Source organism: Loa loa (assembly GCF_000183805.2).
Source record: "Loa loa unplaced genomic scaffold supercont3.168, whole genome shotgun sequence".
NCBI lineage: Eukaryota > Metazoa > Nematoda > Chromadorea > Rhabditida > Onchocercidae > Loa > Loa loa.
This window is the reverse complement of record NW_018108348.1, coordinates 14,591-28,856: the sequence shown is the minus strand read 5'-3', so window position 1 is coordinate 28,856 and position 14,266 is coordinate 14,591. Positions and strand designations below refer to the sequence as shown.

General features: G+C 28.5%; 2 protein-coding genes across 2 annotated transcripts; one reads left to right on the top strand and one right to left on the bottom strand.

Moving 5' to 3' along the window:
- Nucleotides 1–838: 838 nt before the first annotated feature.
- LOAG_07695 (stomatin-like protein 2) lies at nucleotides 839–4,598 on the top strand. The gene is made up of 9 exons (XM_020447512.1): nucleotides 839–937; nucleotides 1,409–1,538; nucleotides 1,711–1,869; nucleotides 2,056–2,188; nucleotides 2,466–2,522; nucleotides 2,684–2,724; nucleotides 3,062–3,217; nucleotides 3,516–3,766; nucleotides 3,879–4,598. Exons 1-9 carry the CDS (start codon nucleotides 849–851, stop codon nucleotides 3,934–3,936), a joined length of 1,074 nt encoding a protein of 357 aa, XP_020302267.1. The 5' UTR covers nucleotides 839–848; the 3' UTR covers nucleotides 3,937–4,598.
- Nucleotides 4,599–4,983: 385 nt separating this feature from the next.
- On the bottom strand, nucleotides 4,984–7,024 carry LOAG_07694 (calcium and integrin binding family member 2). Its single transcript, XM_003143228.2, has 5 exons — nucleotides 6,923–7,024; nucleotides 6,173–6,325; nucleotides 5,876–6,023; nucleotides 5,598–5,704; nucleotides 4,984–5,109 (listed from the first exon to the last, which is right to left on the bottom strand). The coding sequence occupies exons 1-5, from the start codon at nucleotides 7,007–7,009 to the stop codon at nucleotides 4,999–5,001; spliced, it is 606 nt and encodes a 201-aa protein (XP_003143276.1). The 5' UTR covers nucleotides 7,010–7,024; the 3' UTR covers nucleotides 4,984–4,998.
- Nucleotides 7,025–14,266: the final 7,242 nt, after the last annotated feature.

Sequence of the window (14,266 nt, the reverse complement as noted above, 5' to 3'; positions counted from 1 at the left end):
AGAAGAAACAGAACAAACGAAGAGTTAGCTTATGTCAAACTTACTTTACATAACTTTTTCTTCACTACTAACCCTTCGATAGGTTCTTCACTAAATTGATCCTCGGTAGATACAAATTAGCTGATTTAGAAAAAAGGAAGTTTCAGGTACATGCGCGTACGTAAACACCTATGTAAACATTTCCCTACACGTACAAACTATTCGTGCGTAAATCTGCGCATTACACACATTTTCGCCCCATTCAAGAAAAAAAAGTAAATAAATGGAAATGAGGAAATACACATTGAATGCAAGTGACACACACGTATAATTTTCTTCATCTTTATATAATAATTTAATCAACCAAAGAGTCTGAAGGAAAATTATCGCTCTTTTATTTTTCTGCTATGTAGCACTTATTAAGTCAATTTGATTTTGAACGGCATCCAAAAAATTATGCAAAAGTTAAGTGAATTTGAGTACCCAAATGATGAAATTATCAAATACTTATAATCGAAATTAAGGACTTGAACAAAATTAGTGCACTAAAATTTGACGATATCATGTCTATAACACTCTTTAGCAAATGGAGATTTTCTACCTAACAGATGGGACGTAACCATATTCTTCGCTACAACAAGATATCGCGACTCGGGCTTTATTGTTATTCATTTTTACTCAGTTAATTCGTTCGTCGTGGTCTCTTTCTTTGTCTTGCTTTTAATTTTTTGTTTGCAATGTTTTATAATGTGAAGACGATGAGAAGTTATGACTTATTGTGCTGAACTAGTTGAGGTGTCAGAAGGGAACAATCCGGAATCGGTTATTTCTTTATTTGAGCTACACTTAACACTGTTGTTTTCAGGAAGATGGCTTTAGTACCATCGTTGAAGAGAAACTTTAAGTCATCATCATTTGGTCGTCTCAACACATATTTAAGCTCTTTTGATCCATTTATGTGAGTATTTATTTCATCCCCCATTATGAGATCTTAATTTGCTTGATTTACTTCAACAATCTGAATTTCATTTCTTAATTTAACTGATCGAATTTCCACCTAATTTCATCTTGATTCTTTTTAATTAGTTTTATTATTTTTGGCTTTATTTTTGCCGAAAGTTTTTCAACTTACAGGTCACTTTAATTGTTTCAGTTTGACTTCGCTTATTTTAGTTTGCTTTAGTTCACTCTATTACTTTTCATTTGATGAAAGCTTAACTTCTCTTAAGTTCATTCCGGTTTATTTCATTTTATTTCTAATCGGATTTAAGTCGATTCAACTTTCTGTGATCCTCTTTATCTGTTCTTGCTTTAACTGAGTTAATTTAATTCTCATTCAATTCACTTCAGACTGTTGTTTTGTTTTTCTTTAATTTTCATATTCATCGCAGTTCATAGTCCGAAATCGATGTTTCAAGGATTGTTTCAGGAACCCTACCACCTTCACTCAACGACGGGGAGCTGTTCGAGGAAAAGCTAATTTCGTCGTGAATTTCGTCCCGCAGCAGGAAGCTTGGGTAGTTGAGCGCATGGGAAAATTTCATTCTATTTTAGATCCTGTAAGTATTTATTTGAACTTGAATACTCTGTTAAGAACTTTTAATCGAATAATTGGTTATGTAATTATCGTCATAAAAATTATTGGGCTGTGACTTTGGCAATGTAGTCCCGAAATTTTGTTTTGTTCTTTTCTTTTGTCCCGAAATTAATTTAGGCAATAAAATTTTGCAGGGATTCAATATTTTGCTACCATTTTTTGATCGTATCAAGTATGTGCAAGTACTGAAAGAGTTAGCAATTGAAGTACCACAACAAGGTGCCGTGACAAGTGATAATGTACAACTACAGATTGATGGAGTTCTCTATTTGCGAGTAGTGGATCCGTACAAAGTATGTAAAGGAGCTTTGTTTTTCTCTAATTTTCGTAAATCACGAAATGAATTTCGTTCAATGTTTCTCGATTTTACATATTTTCGTGTTCCATATTTTGAAGGCGCAAATAATATGCGATTGATGTTCATCTCAAAGCTTAATTTATGGTCAATGTAAAATTCTGGATTAACTGATTTCGTTCAGGCTTCGTATGGTGTTGAAGATCCAGAATATGCGATTACACAGCTTGCACAAACAACGATGCGTTCGGAAGTAGGCAAAATCAATCTAGATACAGTATTTAAGGAACGTGAACAACTCAATATCAATATTGTCGGTTTGTTTTAATACTGACTAATGGTGCAATTTTTGTGCTACCCATGGTTACATAGTACTGTTTTGAGTGCATTATCAGTTAGTTATTTAGTGAATGTTGTGTTTATCAGGCAATTCATAGCCGGTCAGGCGAAATGAACCAGCCATTTGTTCGGTTTGAAACTTAGGATTTAATTTAAGCTATCTACATTTCGAGCTAAAGAACCTAAAAATGATGCTTCAGGAGCTTCAGGAGTTGTGCTGAAGATTATGCATTCAAAAATTTTCACATTTTACAGAATCAATAAATAAAGCAGCTGAGCCTTGGGGATTACAATGCATGCGATATGAAATTAGTGAGTGTTTCTTTCAGTTGATCCAGACCTAGTTTTGGAGTTTTCTAATGTTGGAATCACTTCAGCATTGGCCATTTCGAGACGGATTTTGTCCAATAAATTCTTGAGTGAAATTTGTTTTGAAAGAGTTAATAAGATGATGAAGTTGTACCAAATTCCAGGGGACATGACGATGCCTATAAAAATCCAGGAAGCAATGCAGGTTCTTTTTTTTTTTTTTGTACAAGAATTTTAAAAAACTAATCTGTCTTTGTTAGGAATATATACTTCGGTGTAATACAACTCCTTTTTTTAAATGTACTCTAATTTTATTTGATCGATACAAGATATATCAACCGTGAACATTAGTGTTCGTTAACGAGTGACCCACTACTGTTGAACTGTATTATGCCGTAGTATGCTTTCGAGGATGTTTGGAAGTTTTCATTGTGTTCTTGTCATAGACAAAGAACACAGCAAGTAGAGAACATTGCAAAAGAACTATTTTTTATGAGAAAAAATAACGTGAAAGTAATAGAAGATTTTGAAGTGTATTTCAGATGCAAGTGGAAGCGGAACGGCGGAAACGGGCTGCGATTCTGGAGTCAGAAGGTAAACGTCAGGCAGCAATTAATATCGCAGAAGGTGAAAAAAGGGCGCGCATTTTAGCATCAGAAGCTTCGATGCAAGAAAAAATTAATGAAGCTAAGGGCAAGGTAGTTGATTTAATGAAACGAAGCTGTATTTCAATTTTCCTATTACTTGTTCAGGTTAAGAGGTTAAATGTGGACAAAAATACTAGCAGTAAAAGTTGTTGATATAGATAAATCATTGAATGTCAGCAGTTTCAAGACAAAACTTTAGATTTTATTTGCAAAATGCATTGCAGATTGAAATTTATTATCACCAAAACTTTCTTCCTTTTCAGTGGAGCTGCTGCAGAAAAGGACATGAGACTGCAATCTGCATCTCAACATGCCATTTTGTAGAGATTTGTAATGAACCTGTTTTCAGGCAGAAGCCATTCAGATAAATGCACAGGCTCAGGCTTTGGGCATTAAACTGGTTTCGGAATCGTTAAACAAAACAGGTGGCTACGATGCGGCGGCTTTGTCAGTGGCTGAGAAATATGTAACAGCTTTTGGACAAATAGCTAAAGATACAAATACGATAATTATACCATCTGATTTAGCTAATGCAAGCGGTATGGTTGCTCAAGCATTAACCGTTTATGGTGAATTAACAAAGAAGAGGGAACCATTCATGTGAGTCATTGGTTTAAAATTTTCAATAACCGATATGAATGTCAAAATGGCATTGTTTGATTTCGGTATTCTCGAAATTTTCACAGTTTTCCCGCAATGCAATTTTGTTTAGGTTTTCATCGAAACAAAAAGCTATTGAAAGAAAGAATGATGGAGAAAAACTTCCCTAGTTTTGGATCATATGACAGTACTTATTTCCATCAGTTATTGGAACTGTTTCCCAGTTTATAACTTCCAGGTTTGCACCACACACTGTCAAACACCCCTCTCGTATTTTCTATATTTATGTTTGAGAATAACCTAATTGAGCAAGCGCATTTCCATTTCATTACTATTTTTTTATTTTATATTGAATTGTCTTGTTCCACAAGTGCATATCATTTCATCAGTGGAGAAATTGTTAGTTTTCAAAAAGCGAGCTTTCTGTATTGAGTGATTTCAAAAACTATGAAAATCATTATCGTCTTAATTTTCTATGATGGAAAGTAGAACGCTGTTCAGGATATATCATTAAGAATGCTTAAGACCGAAAGCACAATTTACCCATTATAGGTAATTTCAGCTTAAATTGTGAGCACTCATTCCTAATTGTCTTAAAATGGTACTCTACCATATTGGACTTTTATAATGGTACTGTTGTCGTCTAGAAATTTTTAAAATAATACATCACATGTTCCCTTGTTTTTGAACGATGAAGTGTTGGAAAAGCAGTTAGCATTAAAGCGGATGATAACTATGAATTTTGTTTCTCTCAAAATGTTTTGCATGACGGGTCTATGCTTTACATCTAATTCTGTCATTTTTTTCAGTGCGGAATAAATGTTGAGCTCAGTGTGGTTTGCTACAAATTGATTCCACAAGTTTTGCGTTTCTTTCAATTTGGAATAAAGGAATCCTGTTAGCAAAGATTCATAGAACTTTCATTACAGTTTAGAATTTTTTTTTTTTAAATTTAACAATCCATCAGCTTTGTAATGGATAAGTAAATTAACATCAGGCCGTTAATGAGTAGTGAATTACGAATTATGCAGTGTAAAATCTTGTCATTTCAATGTGCTAGCATATTCTTCCTTGGTATGTCGCAGTATTTAGGCCAAAAAGACATTGTTGAAAAGTTGATATCTGTATGTGTTGATAAAATGAAAGTGCAAAATTTGCATTAACTTATACAAATTGAGAGAAATTCAAAAATTTCTGAATGAACAGTAAATAAAAGCCAATCCTGTTTCATTTTAAATACGGATATGGAAAGTACGAATGAAATCGGGTGAACGCGAAACGACGTGTTCGAATTCAGCGTATGATATTTGCTCATCACCGTCGAGATCTGCTTCTTCAATTACCTGAAAAAAAAAAAGATCAAATTTGAGGAATGTTTTTAAAAAATTCAAAGGATGAAGATGTTTATTTTAGGATGCAAACATGAAATGTATGAATGTATAAATCCGTAGTTTTTTAAATTATTTTAACCTTCCTCAGTTTAGTTCTGAATCAAATCCAATTTCAATTTTAGGAGTTCAAGGAACTGGAAAACTAACTGCTTATTAAAAGCTGAAAATGGCAATTATTTTATCTTCTTTTTAGTCTACTAACTTTTTAGTAGTCTTACCTGTTCTGATTTAATCTGTCACTAATTAATTGACAATTAGCTGACAGTTGACAGGTATCGGAAAAAGTTATTAACTGGTATTGAAAAAGAAAAAAGATATTTTCTATCTTTTTCTTCAACTGATCGGATCGGCTGACTGAGGTGATATATATAATTATTGTATGTTATCAATTTCCATAGAAAAACTGTTATTCAAAAGTTGTGAAATAGATTATTTCTTACCCTTTCAATGATAAATTCAACCTCTTCATCCGACAATTCATCACGCGTTAAACATCGGATAATTTTGCTTAAATCATCATGACCAAGTTGATCATCACCATCAAAATCTATAAAATTTTTCAAAAAAATCCATAAATTTTCATATTTCATACATTTATTGTTTTATAATTTTTTAATTTTCCATAAATTCAATTGGAACAAATTTACTTTAAAAATTACATTTCAGTCGTATATCAATCAAATTTCAATGAAATAATAAATTATTGAAAATTAAATACCATATATTCGGAATGCGTATTTCAATTTGAGCTGTAATGGTGCCATTTCACTAAAAACAGAAAACATATCCAAGAAATCATCAAATGTCAGGTTTCCAGCACCATCATCAGAAAATACTTGACAAATTCGGCGCCGAAACGGATTTTCCTTAAAAAAAATTCAAAAATTATAATATTTAGGAAATTTTCAAAGATCTTTTTTTTCCAATCAATCTATAATTTTCATCAATTTTCAAAACATTTTCCATCAAAACAACAAATAAAAGAAATAATGATAATAATAGTAATAATAATAACTCGTAATTCAGGCATTTTCTCGATTTCTTCAAAACATAATGTTATAATAGCCGGACGATTTCCTTGCATATTTGTTGGTACTTTGATCGGATTAAGTGCATAAAATCGTTTATACAAACGTATGATATCTTTTCTTGTAAAAAATGTACAATCCTAAATTATTTTCATGAAAATTTTTCCATAATATAATAAATGAGATGGAACAAAATTGATTTGATACTTATCAATTAGTAAAATCTACTCATTTAACATTCATACTAATTAGTAGTCAAACAAAAGTCATACGAAACAATTTACTGTTGCGATAAGATGGATCACTTTGCTCTGATACTCATAAATGATAGTAAAGTAAGAAGTACAAAAATTTATCACCTTTCACTTATCAGTAATAATTGACTGTATTCTTTGTGACATTTTATTGATAATATGATAGTGCGAAAAATTGAGTATTATACTTAACTATAGTACTAATCTTACATTTACATTATTATATTGCTACAAAAATTATTTATCTAATATCTATTATAAATTATAATGTAATCAGTAAAACGTGTTTTGCTGATAACAAAGTGATATAATACTTGATGTAGTACTTTGCTTTCATACTTTGCCCTGATATGATGATAAGATGGACTAATTTGCTCTAATATCCATCAATAATTAGAAGAAATAGAAAAAAAATCATCGCTAGTCACTTATCAGTAACAATTTATCAATGATATGATAATGCAAAGAATTTTGATAATTAACCTGATATTCATCGATTTGATCTCGTGTAAAAATACCACCCTTAGAGAATAAGTTTAGATCAGTAAGTGAACTACCAGTATTGCCCATAATTCATCTGCAAATAAGCTTAATTAATTAATTAGTCAATTAATTAATTAGTTAATTGACTAATTGATTAATTAAGTAAACGTTTTGGAATAAACGATATTGGAATTTGTATAAGGTAGAGCTGAACTAGCTAGTCAATCTCAACTAGCTAACTCTTATAGCTAGCTGACTTGGAAAGTAACAGCAAATGTTAGTCCTCTTTCCCTATCACCTCAAACAATCACATTTACTACACTTTCCTTCCCTCATCCATCTATCCATTTTTTACATTCTATCTTACCATCTATTCGTCTATCTCTCCGTTCATTTCATTCATTCATTTAATCAATCATTCATTCATTCACTAATTCATTCACTCATTCCTTCCTTCCTTCATTCATTCATTCATTCACTCATTCCTTTATTTACTGATCACTAATTAATTAATTCATCCACTTATTGATTCATTGATTCATTCATTCATTAATTCATTCATTAACTTATTCATTCATTTATTCCGAACTCTAATAAATTCCTTCCTCCTCCATTTCATATCTTTATCTCTTTTTTTCTCTTTCTCATTCTATTCCATTATCATTTGTGATTGAATATTTATCAAATTTCATCTGTATTCTACTTCCAATCAAATTATCGAACGAAATCATATTTTCAATGGAAAGATATATTAATCTACCGAAAGAGAAAGAGAGTGAGTGAGTAGGTGATAATGTTTTGATTAAATGTAAATTAAATTTGCTCAAATTTCCCTATACTATATCAAAAAAAAAAAAAAAAAAATGATAAGGAATATGTCATTTATAAATGATTTTCTTATGCTAATTATCGGGACTGCACGTTCAAAAATTTGAAAGAAATTTAAATCCAAATTCAAAACTTTAATCATTAGGTTTATGTAATTTATTCAATTAGCATATTTTGAAATGTTTAGACAGAGTTGGAATGGTCATACCGTATAGTTGCGTTATCATGAGATTGGTTAGTTTAATTAAAGGTCAGAGGTAAATTATTATCGAACTAGTTCGTTTAACCAATGATTAAAGGTAAAGATTAACAGTAAATGTAATGATATTGCCAGAGTGATTCATCTAATTAAAGGTTATGGGTTGCAGTTTGCTTTAAAGTTGTTATTGATCCAAAAGTTTGTTATAAAATATAACAGTAAACTGTTCTCTTAGACTTTCATAAAAAATTTAACAAAATATCTTTTGATTCATTATCATATACTACATTTCTTAAATTATATCTAATATTAATTTCATTGATTAGTTCTGAATATTTGATATATTTACTATATTTTATTTAATATTCATTTCATACATTTTAAAAACTAAACTGTACAAAGTATTTTATCTTTTCCAAAATCTATTTATTTCTAGATTTCTCGTTATAACAAATATTAAGTTATCAGCAAATACAAATATTCCCTTGACAGTATCTAATGAATTCGATCTGAAGGCAACATTTGATTAATAACAAGAGCATTTTTCATCAATTACTGAATGAAATAACTCAAACAAAAAAAAAGAAATATTCATGAAATTTAATTTTCTTCTCCCTCATGAATTTCAGGTAAAATAATATTAGAAATGATAATCGAAGCATACATATGAACAATATTTAATTGATTTTAAATTCGAATTTCAGGGGCAAAATCACTAAATATATCATTTGTTTATAAATAATACCTATTTCGTAAAATTATAAATTGATCCAAAATTTGATTGAGGAATTGCAAAAATGAAAATCACAATAATATGAAAGTTAAAAACAAAGCAAATTAAATAATGCTAATAATATAAAACTTCAATTCCGTTACAAGTTATCAGTGCAAAAGTTTAATTAATTTACATTAATAAACACTGACATTACAGGGAGTTATAATCAAATTATACTTTTTAGATCTTTAGTTAGTTCGAAAATCTCTCCCTCAAAATCAAAGTCAAAAGGGAAATTCAAATTGACAATATATACGTCATTGAAATGTGACACGTCACGTTATTTAAATGTAACGTTACATTACTTAATATATGCTACTTAAATGTAACGTTAAATAGCGTCAAAATTTAAAAATCTCTTTGTTTTTGTTTTTTAAGAAATCTGAAAAATTTTGAAAATTTGAAAATTTTTAGATTTCTTTCTAATCTAGATTGCTTTTGATCACACATGCATCTTATTTTTTAAATAATTTAAAGCAAACAAACTGCTAATGATTGCAATTATTTGTTGATACTGTAAAACAACCAATAAAAATGTTAAATTAAATTCAAAATTTTGTAATATTTTCAAGGTATTAGATTGAAAAAAAAATTACGCAAAAATGATCATTTGACATGTGAAAGGAATATCTGTAGAAATGAATAAAATCCTCGGTGAAATATATTAATGGTTGGATGTAATTTGCGTCTACATGGATGATGCAGGCTTATATTACCTAAACTATGCTAAATCCATTGATATGTGAAAGCAATATTTAATTAATAAATGGTTTTAATTAATGAATACTAAACAAGTTGGTATTTATTAATTAAATCATTAATATTTTGTCAAATTTTTTTTTTTAAATTTCATTGAAGCGAATTCGCAATTTTCCTAGTAATATTGGTTAGTTGAAGAAATTCGGCGAAAAATTGTTAAGTGATTTGCAGCTAATTCAAACTTTTAGTAACTTAGTATTTATTAATTAAAAATTTTTTTATAGGAAGCTAAAAATCATATCAGTAACTCACTCACTGGAAATCATATCAGTGATCCGCTCCCATTTGAACTAACTAATCAATATTTGATCTCTATCTTAATCAATGGTTAATGCGTACGATGGGCAAAATTTGTTTATTTTTTATATTTTATTAAGCTCCTAAATTTTCTGTTTTATCAGGAGATAATATAACACTTGGCAATTGCAAAATTGTCACTTTCGAAATTGTCAAATTGTCACTTATTGAAATTGTCAGTTATTGATCACTTACTGTGCGATAATTTGAACGCAACTAATAAGCTTACCTTTTCTGTTTACTTATCATTTTAACGGAGAAATTATCACTTGTTGATAAGCAGTTGATAATATGTTGATAAGTACCACTGATTGTTTGCAATTAAAATTTTGTTTCTTCGGATTTTATTTTCAGTTCTGCAATAGACTTTTAAAGTATACTTTTTAAGGTGATAATGTCATTTTTTACAGTTAATGTAATCATCAACGAGATATGTTTCAATTGTTCACAGAGAGGAATTAAATAGATTTACAACCAAAGAGGTAATCAAGCAGGAACTTAAAATTCTATTAACCATACATATGTATTACCTATGTAATCCTTTCCCTTTTCTTTTTTAAATTTCATTTATGTATACTTTTCATCGGTTAAAAATCGAGCACAAATTGGATTTTTCAATTGTCTATTCCATTTATTTTTCTAAATTCTTTTTTTCATTTCAATTGTTTATAGATTTATTTTTCAATTACTTACTTTAATTTAGATTTAGAATAGACAACTCTCATTTAAATATTGGTCAAATTTTTAATTATAATAACTTAATGCATATTAATTAAGTGTAAATCAGAACACTCTTCTAATTTGCCACAAACATTTACTTATTTACAGATAACTTATTAACTTATTTCCCTATCTATTTTTTGCATTTCCATTGCTTCTTTCATCGTTAATTTTTTTATATCATATTTGTGTAATCTATCAATTTCAGTGCCTTATCTGCACGGAAAAAGATCATTTACTAAACTATCAACTATGCTATACTAAACTGTACTGTATCGAATTTTAGGATACGATAATGAGCCTTTACATATTACACTGGATGCTAAACTAATTACGTCTAATTTTTATTATTTCGGTGATTTTAGTTTGGCCTAAATAATCCGTTTAGTTATATTTTCAGCCGGATTACAACAGATATACACGATTTAATATGTAAATGAGTGATAGTTAAGATGATAAACTCATATGAATCTTTTCAGTTTACATTTGATAATATTTGCAGGATATGATTAAATGAAGCAGTATTTGAAAGTGATAATAAAATTGCTGAAAATCGTAAAAAGAAAAATTTCGTTTATAAGTTGAGAAATTATTCAACAACATTTTTTACTTATTCCCATAAAATCATCTATTTGGTTAGCTCATTAGGATTGTTCAATTTTAATTCAGGAAATTTCAAATTAAACTATGCTTACTTACTATTTGCATATTTCTATATAATCCCAGATAAATCAATAGAATTGCAGGAGTAGTGTTTTTAAATAAACTAAAACAAATTTTTAGAAATTTCTTGATAAACTGAAAAGATATTGCAGTTTATTAATTAGGTGATACAAAAATAATAGGCAAAAGTTAATCAGCAAATTAATGAATGTAGTAAGTACTGATATTACAAACTATTTAAATGATCCATAAGATCCATAATGAATCATGTTCATCGAATATTATAGGCATGTTATATTCATCGAATATTCTGCAATTATCGAGAAACACGGGTTTATTCAAATGATTAATTAGTTCAGGTAATAATATAGGTGGAATGAATTTTAAAAATGTAATATAAGTTTGTATAAGAAAAAAAACGAAAATTTCAACTCGATCATCTTTTTTCTACCAATGAACAATGGAATGCAAGCAATTTCTATAACTGCTCGAGATTTCATCCGGTGGTATCGGAAGAATGTTTCTCAACCGAAGAATCACTCTCGGAAAAATGATTTGATGATTCAATCGTTGATAAAGCCAATTGTAATCATCTAATGAATCCTATGCTATAAGTATCTTTTTCATAATGTTGCATTTTAGTTGATGTGAAATTAAATGATTTCTAAATAATTCTTTATTTCTTCTTTTTTGTTTTTGATGATTTATTTTTATTGAAAGTAAACATTAGTATCAACATGTCATACTTATCGTTTACAATTATTTTCACATGAAATTTGAGATAAGAATTGGGATGGTTCAGCCATTTTCCCTCATTTTCATTTCATTCTTACACGTTATTTCCTGCAGTCATTCACGTGTTTCCATTTAGACGTGATAAATAAACGTAAGCAATAAAGGAAATGACGTGCCTGTTAGTATTATTGCTAAATCATACATTACGTAATCATTTCACGTAATAATCATTTACTATTATGAGAGATAATTTGAGTGATAATTTAAATGGGAAGTTTACGCTAATTGGGAGGGATAATTTGACAGATGTAATTGTGATTCTTTTTTTTTAGCGAAATAAAATTAGAACCAAATTTGTGCTGAAATATAATTGGATAGTGATATAGTGATATCATCAATTCATACAATCAATGGTGTTTTGTTGAATAGATGAACATACTTTGATATAATATTCTCTTTTCGTGACAGTGATTTCTTTCTTTTTATCACAGATATTATCACCGAATTGTATATTTCTATCTCTTATTCTATCATTTTTTTTTTGCTTAAAAAGTTAAAAAATTAATAATACTGACAATTCCAAACTGCAAAGCTTACAAAATTTATTTTTTTTTGCTAATATCAAATGTAATTGTTGACATTTACTTATCCAACAACGTTAATACCACTTCCTGTGATACTATAATACTGATATTGCTGTGATACTATATCAGATAAGTAAAATGTATGAGGTAAGGAGTTGTTTACTATGCAGATTTATTTTCAATCATAAATAGATAGCATATTATGATTTTATTTGACTGGAATGATGGAAAGTACGAAACGAACTTTTAATAAATGTACAAATGGAACATTTCATTGCAAGTTCCCAAACCGGATTTTAATAATCGGATTTCAGTAAGCTATCATTGCGCTCTCTTGAAAGATATGAATATCAGGTAGTTGGGATATCGTTTTCGGAAGAATCAAATAAAGAAAGTAGAACAAAGTGACAAGAATATCATTTCCTTCAACTAGGAAGAATAGAATTGTGGTCAATAAAAGTATCCGATCCTCATTACTTCTGATTATTCATCAACGGATAATTGTAATTGATGGGAAAATTTCCGATTCTTTTTTTTTCTTCCTATTTACGATGGCAATTATATTTTCTAATTTGTATTGAATAATACATTTTAATCAAAATTTTTCGAGTTTTATTTCTATGTTTTTGAAATATGTCTAAAATGTTAAATGTAAATTATACAAATTTTGAATGCTTTTTTGCTTTCTATTAATTAGACCATAATGCCTATTGATGTTTAAATGAAATTTAAAGGAATAAATTTGAAGTTTGAGTTTTCAACTGATTTCTCCAACATTTCAAGAAATTCTTAAGATTTGCCTACAGAAGCTTTATATTATGGAAATAATTAGTTAAAATAACGAATAACATTAAAGGAGAGATGATTTTGGTTTATATTCAAAAGAATTCATAAATTTTTGCTTCATTTCTCGCACTGTATTATCACGAGTGGTTGATGATATGTGATTATCAAATAATCAATAAGCATTGTTATCAAAATGTCAATAATAATCATATATATATATATATAATGTTCATCTAGTACAAGATAGTTTAACGACTACAATTCAAGCCTAATCATTATTAACCATTATTGCTTCATTTGATAATTGATAATAGTCGTTTGGTGTATGTTTGAGATGAAAAGAATATATCAATTAATCATTTCCTCTTTGAATAAATTATCATTTGGGCAATGGAATGAGAGATGTCATACATATTTATGGTTGAAAAAGTGAATTCATGTGATTTATGTCACTCTCTAATTTGTTGCAATGACAATGGTTGACGATTTTAATGAATTTATTTCCAAGCGGGAATTTTACATCCTTTCATTCCGATATCATTCATTTTCATTTCTCTTGATTTATCATTTATATCATCAGTGGAATTTTCATCTGAAATAGTTCGTTGAATTGAAAATTCTATAAATTACATCAATTTTTGCTTCTTTTTTTTTAAAAAAAAGAAAAATGAATGAACTGTGAGTAATCGTCATAAATTACTAAAAATAAATATTGATATTTGTCTAGTCATAATTTTAACTGCTACTTAATTTCATATTTTCTGTAGCATTTTAATTTTCAACTAAACTAGTATTGGGGATATATGATATTAAAGCGTTATTTGATTAATGATATAACAGTATGCCCAAGTTTCATTATTATTATTATTATTATTATTATTATTATTATTATTATTATTATTATTATTATTATTATTATTATTATTATTATTATTATTATTATTATATTATTATTATTATTATTATTATTATTATTATTATTATTATTATTATTATTA

Excerpts from the sequence above, each read along its gene's own strand:
- LOAG_07695 (XM_020447512.1), top strand. The coding sequence starts at position 849 with ATGGCTTTAGTACCATCGTTGAAGAGAAACTTTAAGTCATCATCATTT. Across the intron at positions 1,539-1,710 it reads TTCATTCTATTTTAGATCCT|GGATTCAATATTTTGCTACC; the intron begins GTAAGTATTTAT and ends AAAATTTTGCAG. Across the intron at positions 1,870-2,055 it reads GAGTAGTGGATCCGTACAAA|GCTTCGTATGGTGTTGAAGA; the intron begins GTATGTAAAGGA and ends GATTTCGTTCAG.
- LOAG_07694 (XM_003143228.2), bottom strand. The coding sequence starts at position 7,009 with ATGGGCAATACTGGTAGTTCACTTACTGATCTAAACTTATTCTCTAAG. Across the intron at positions 6,024-6,172 it reads AGAAAATGCCTGAATTACGA|GAAAATCCGTTTCGGCGCCG; the intron begins GTTATTATTATT and ends ATTTTTTTTAAG. Across the intron at positions 5,705-5,875 it reads ATACGCATTCCGAATATATG|ATTTTGATGGTGATGATCAA; the intron begins GTATTTAATTTT and ends AAAATTTTATAG.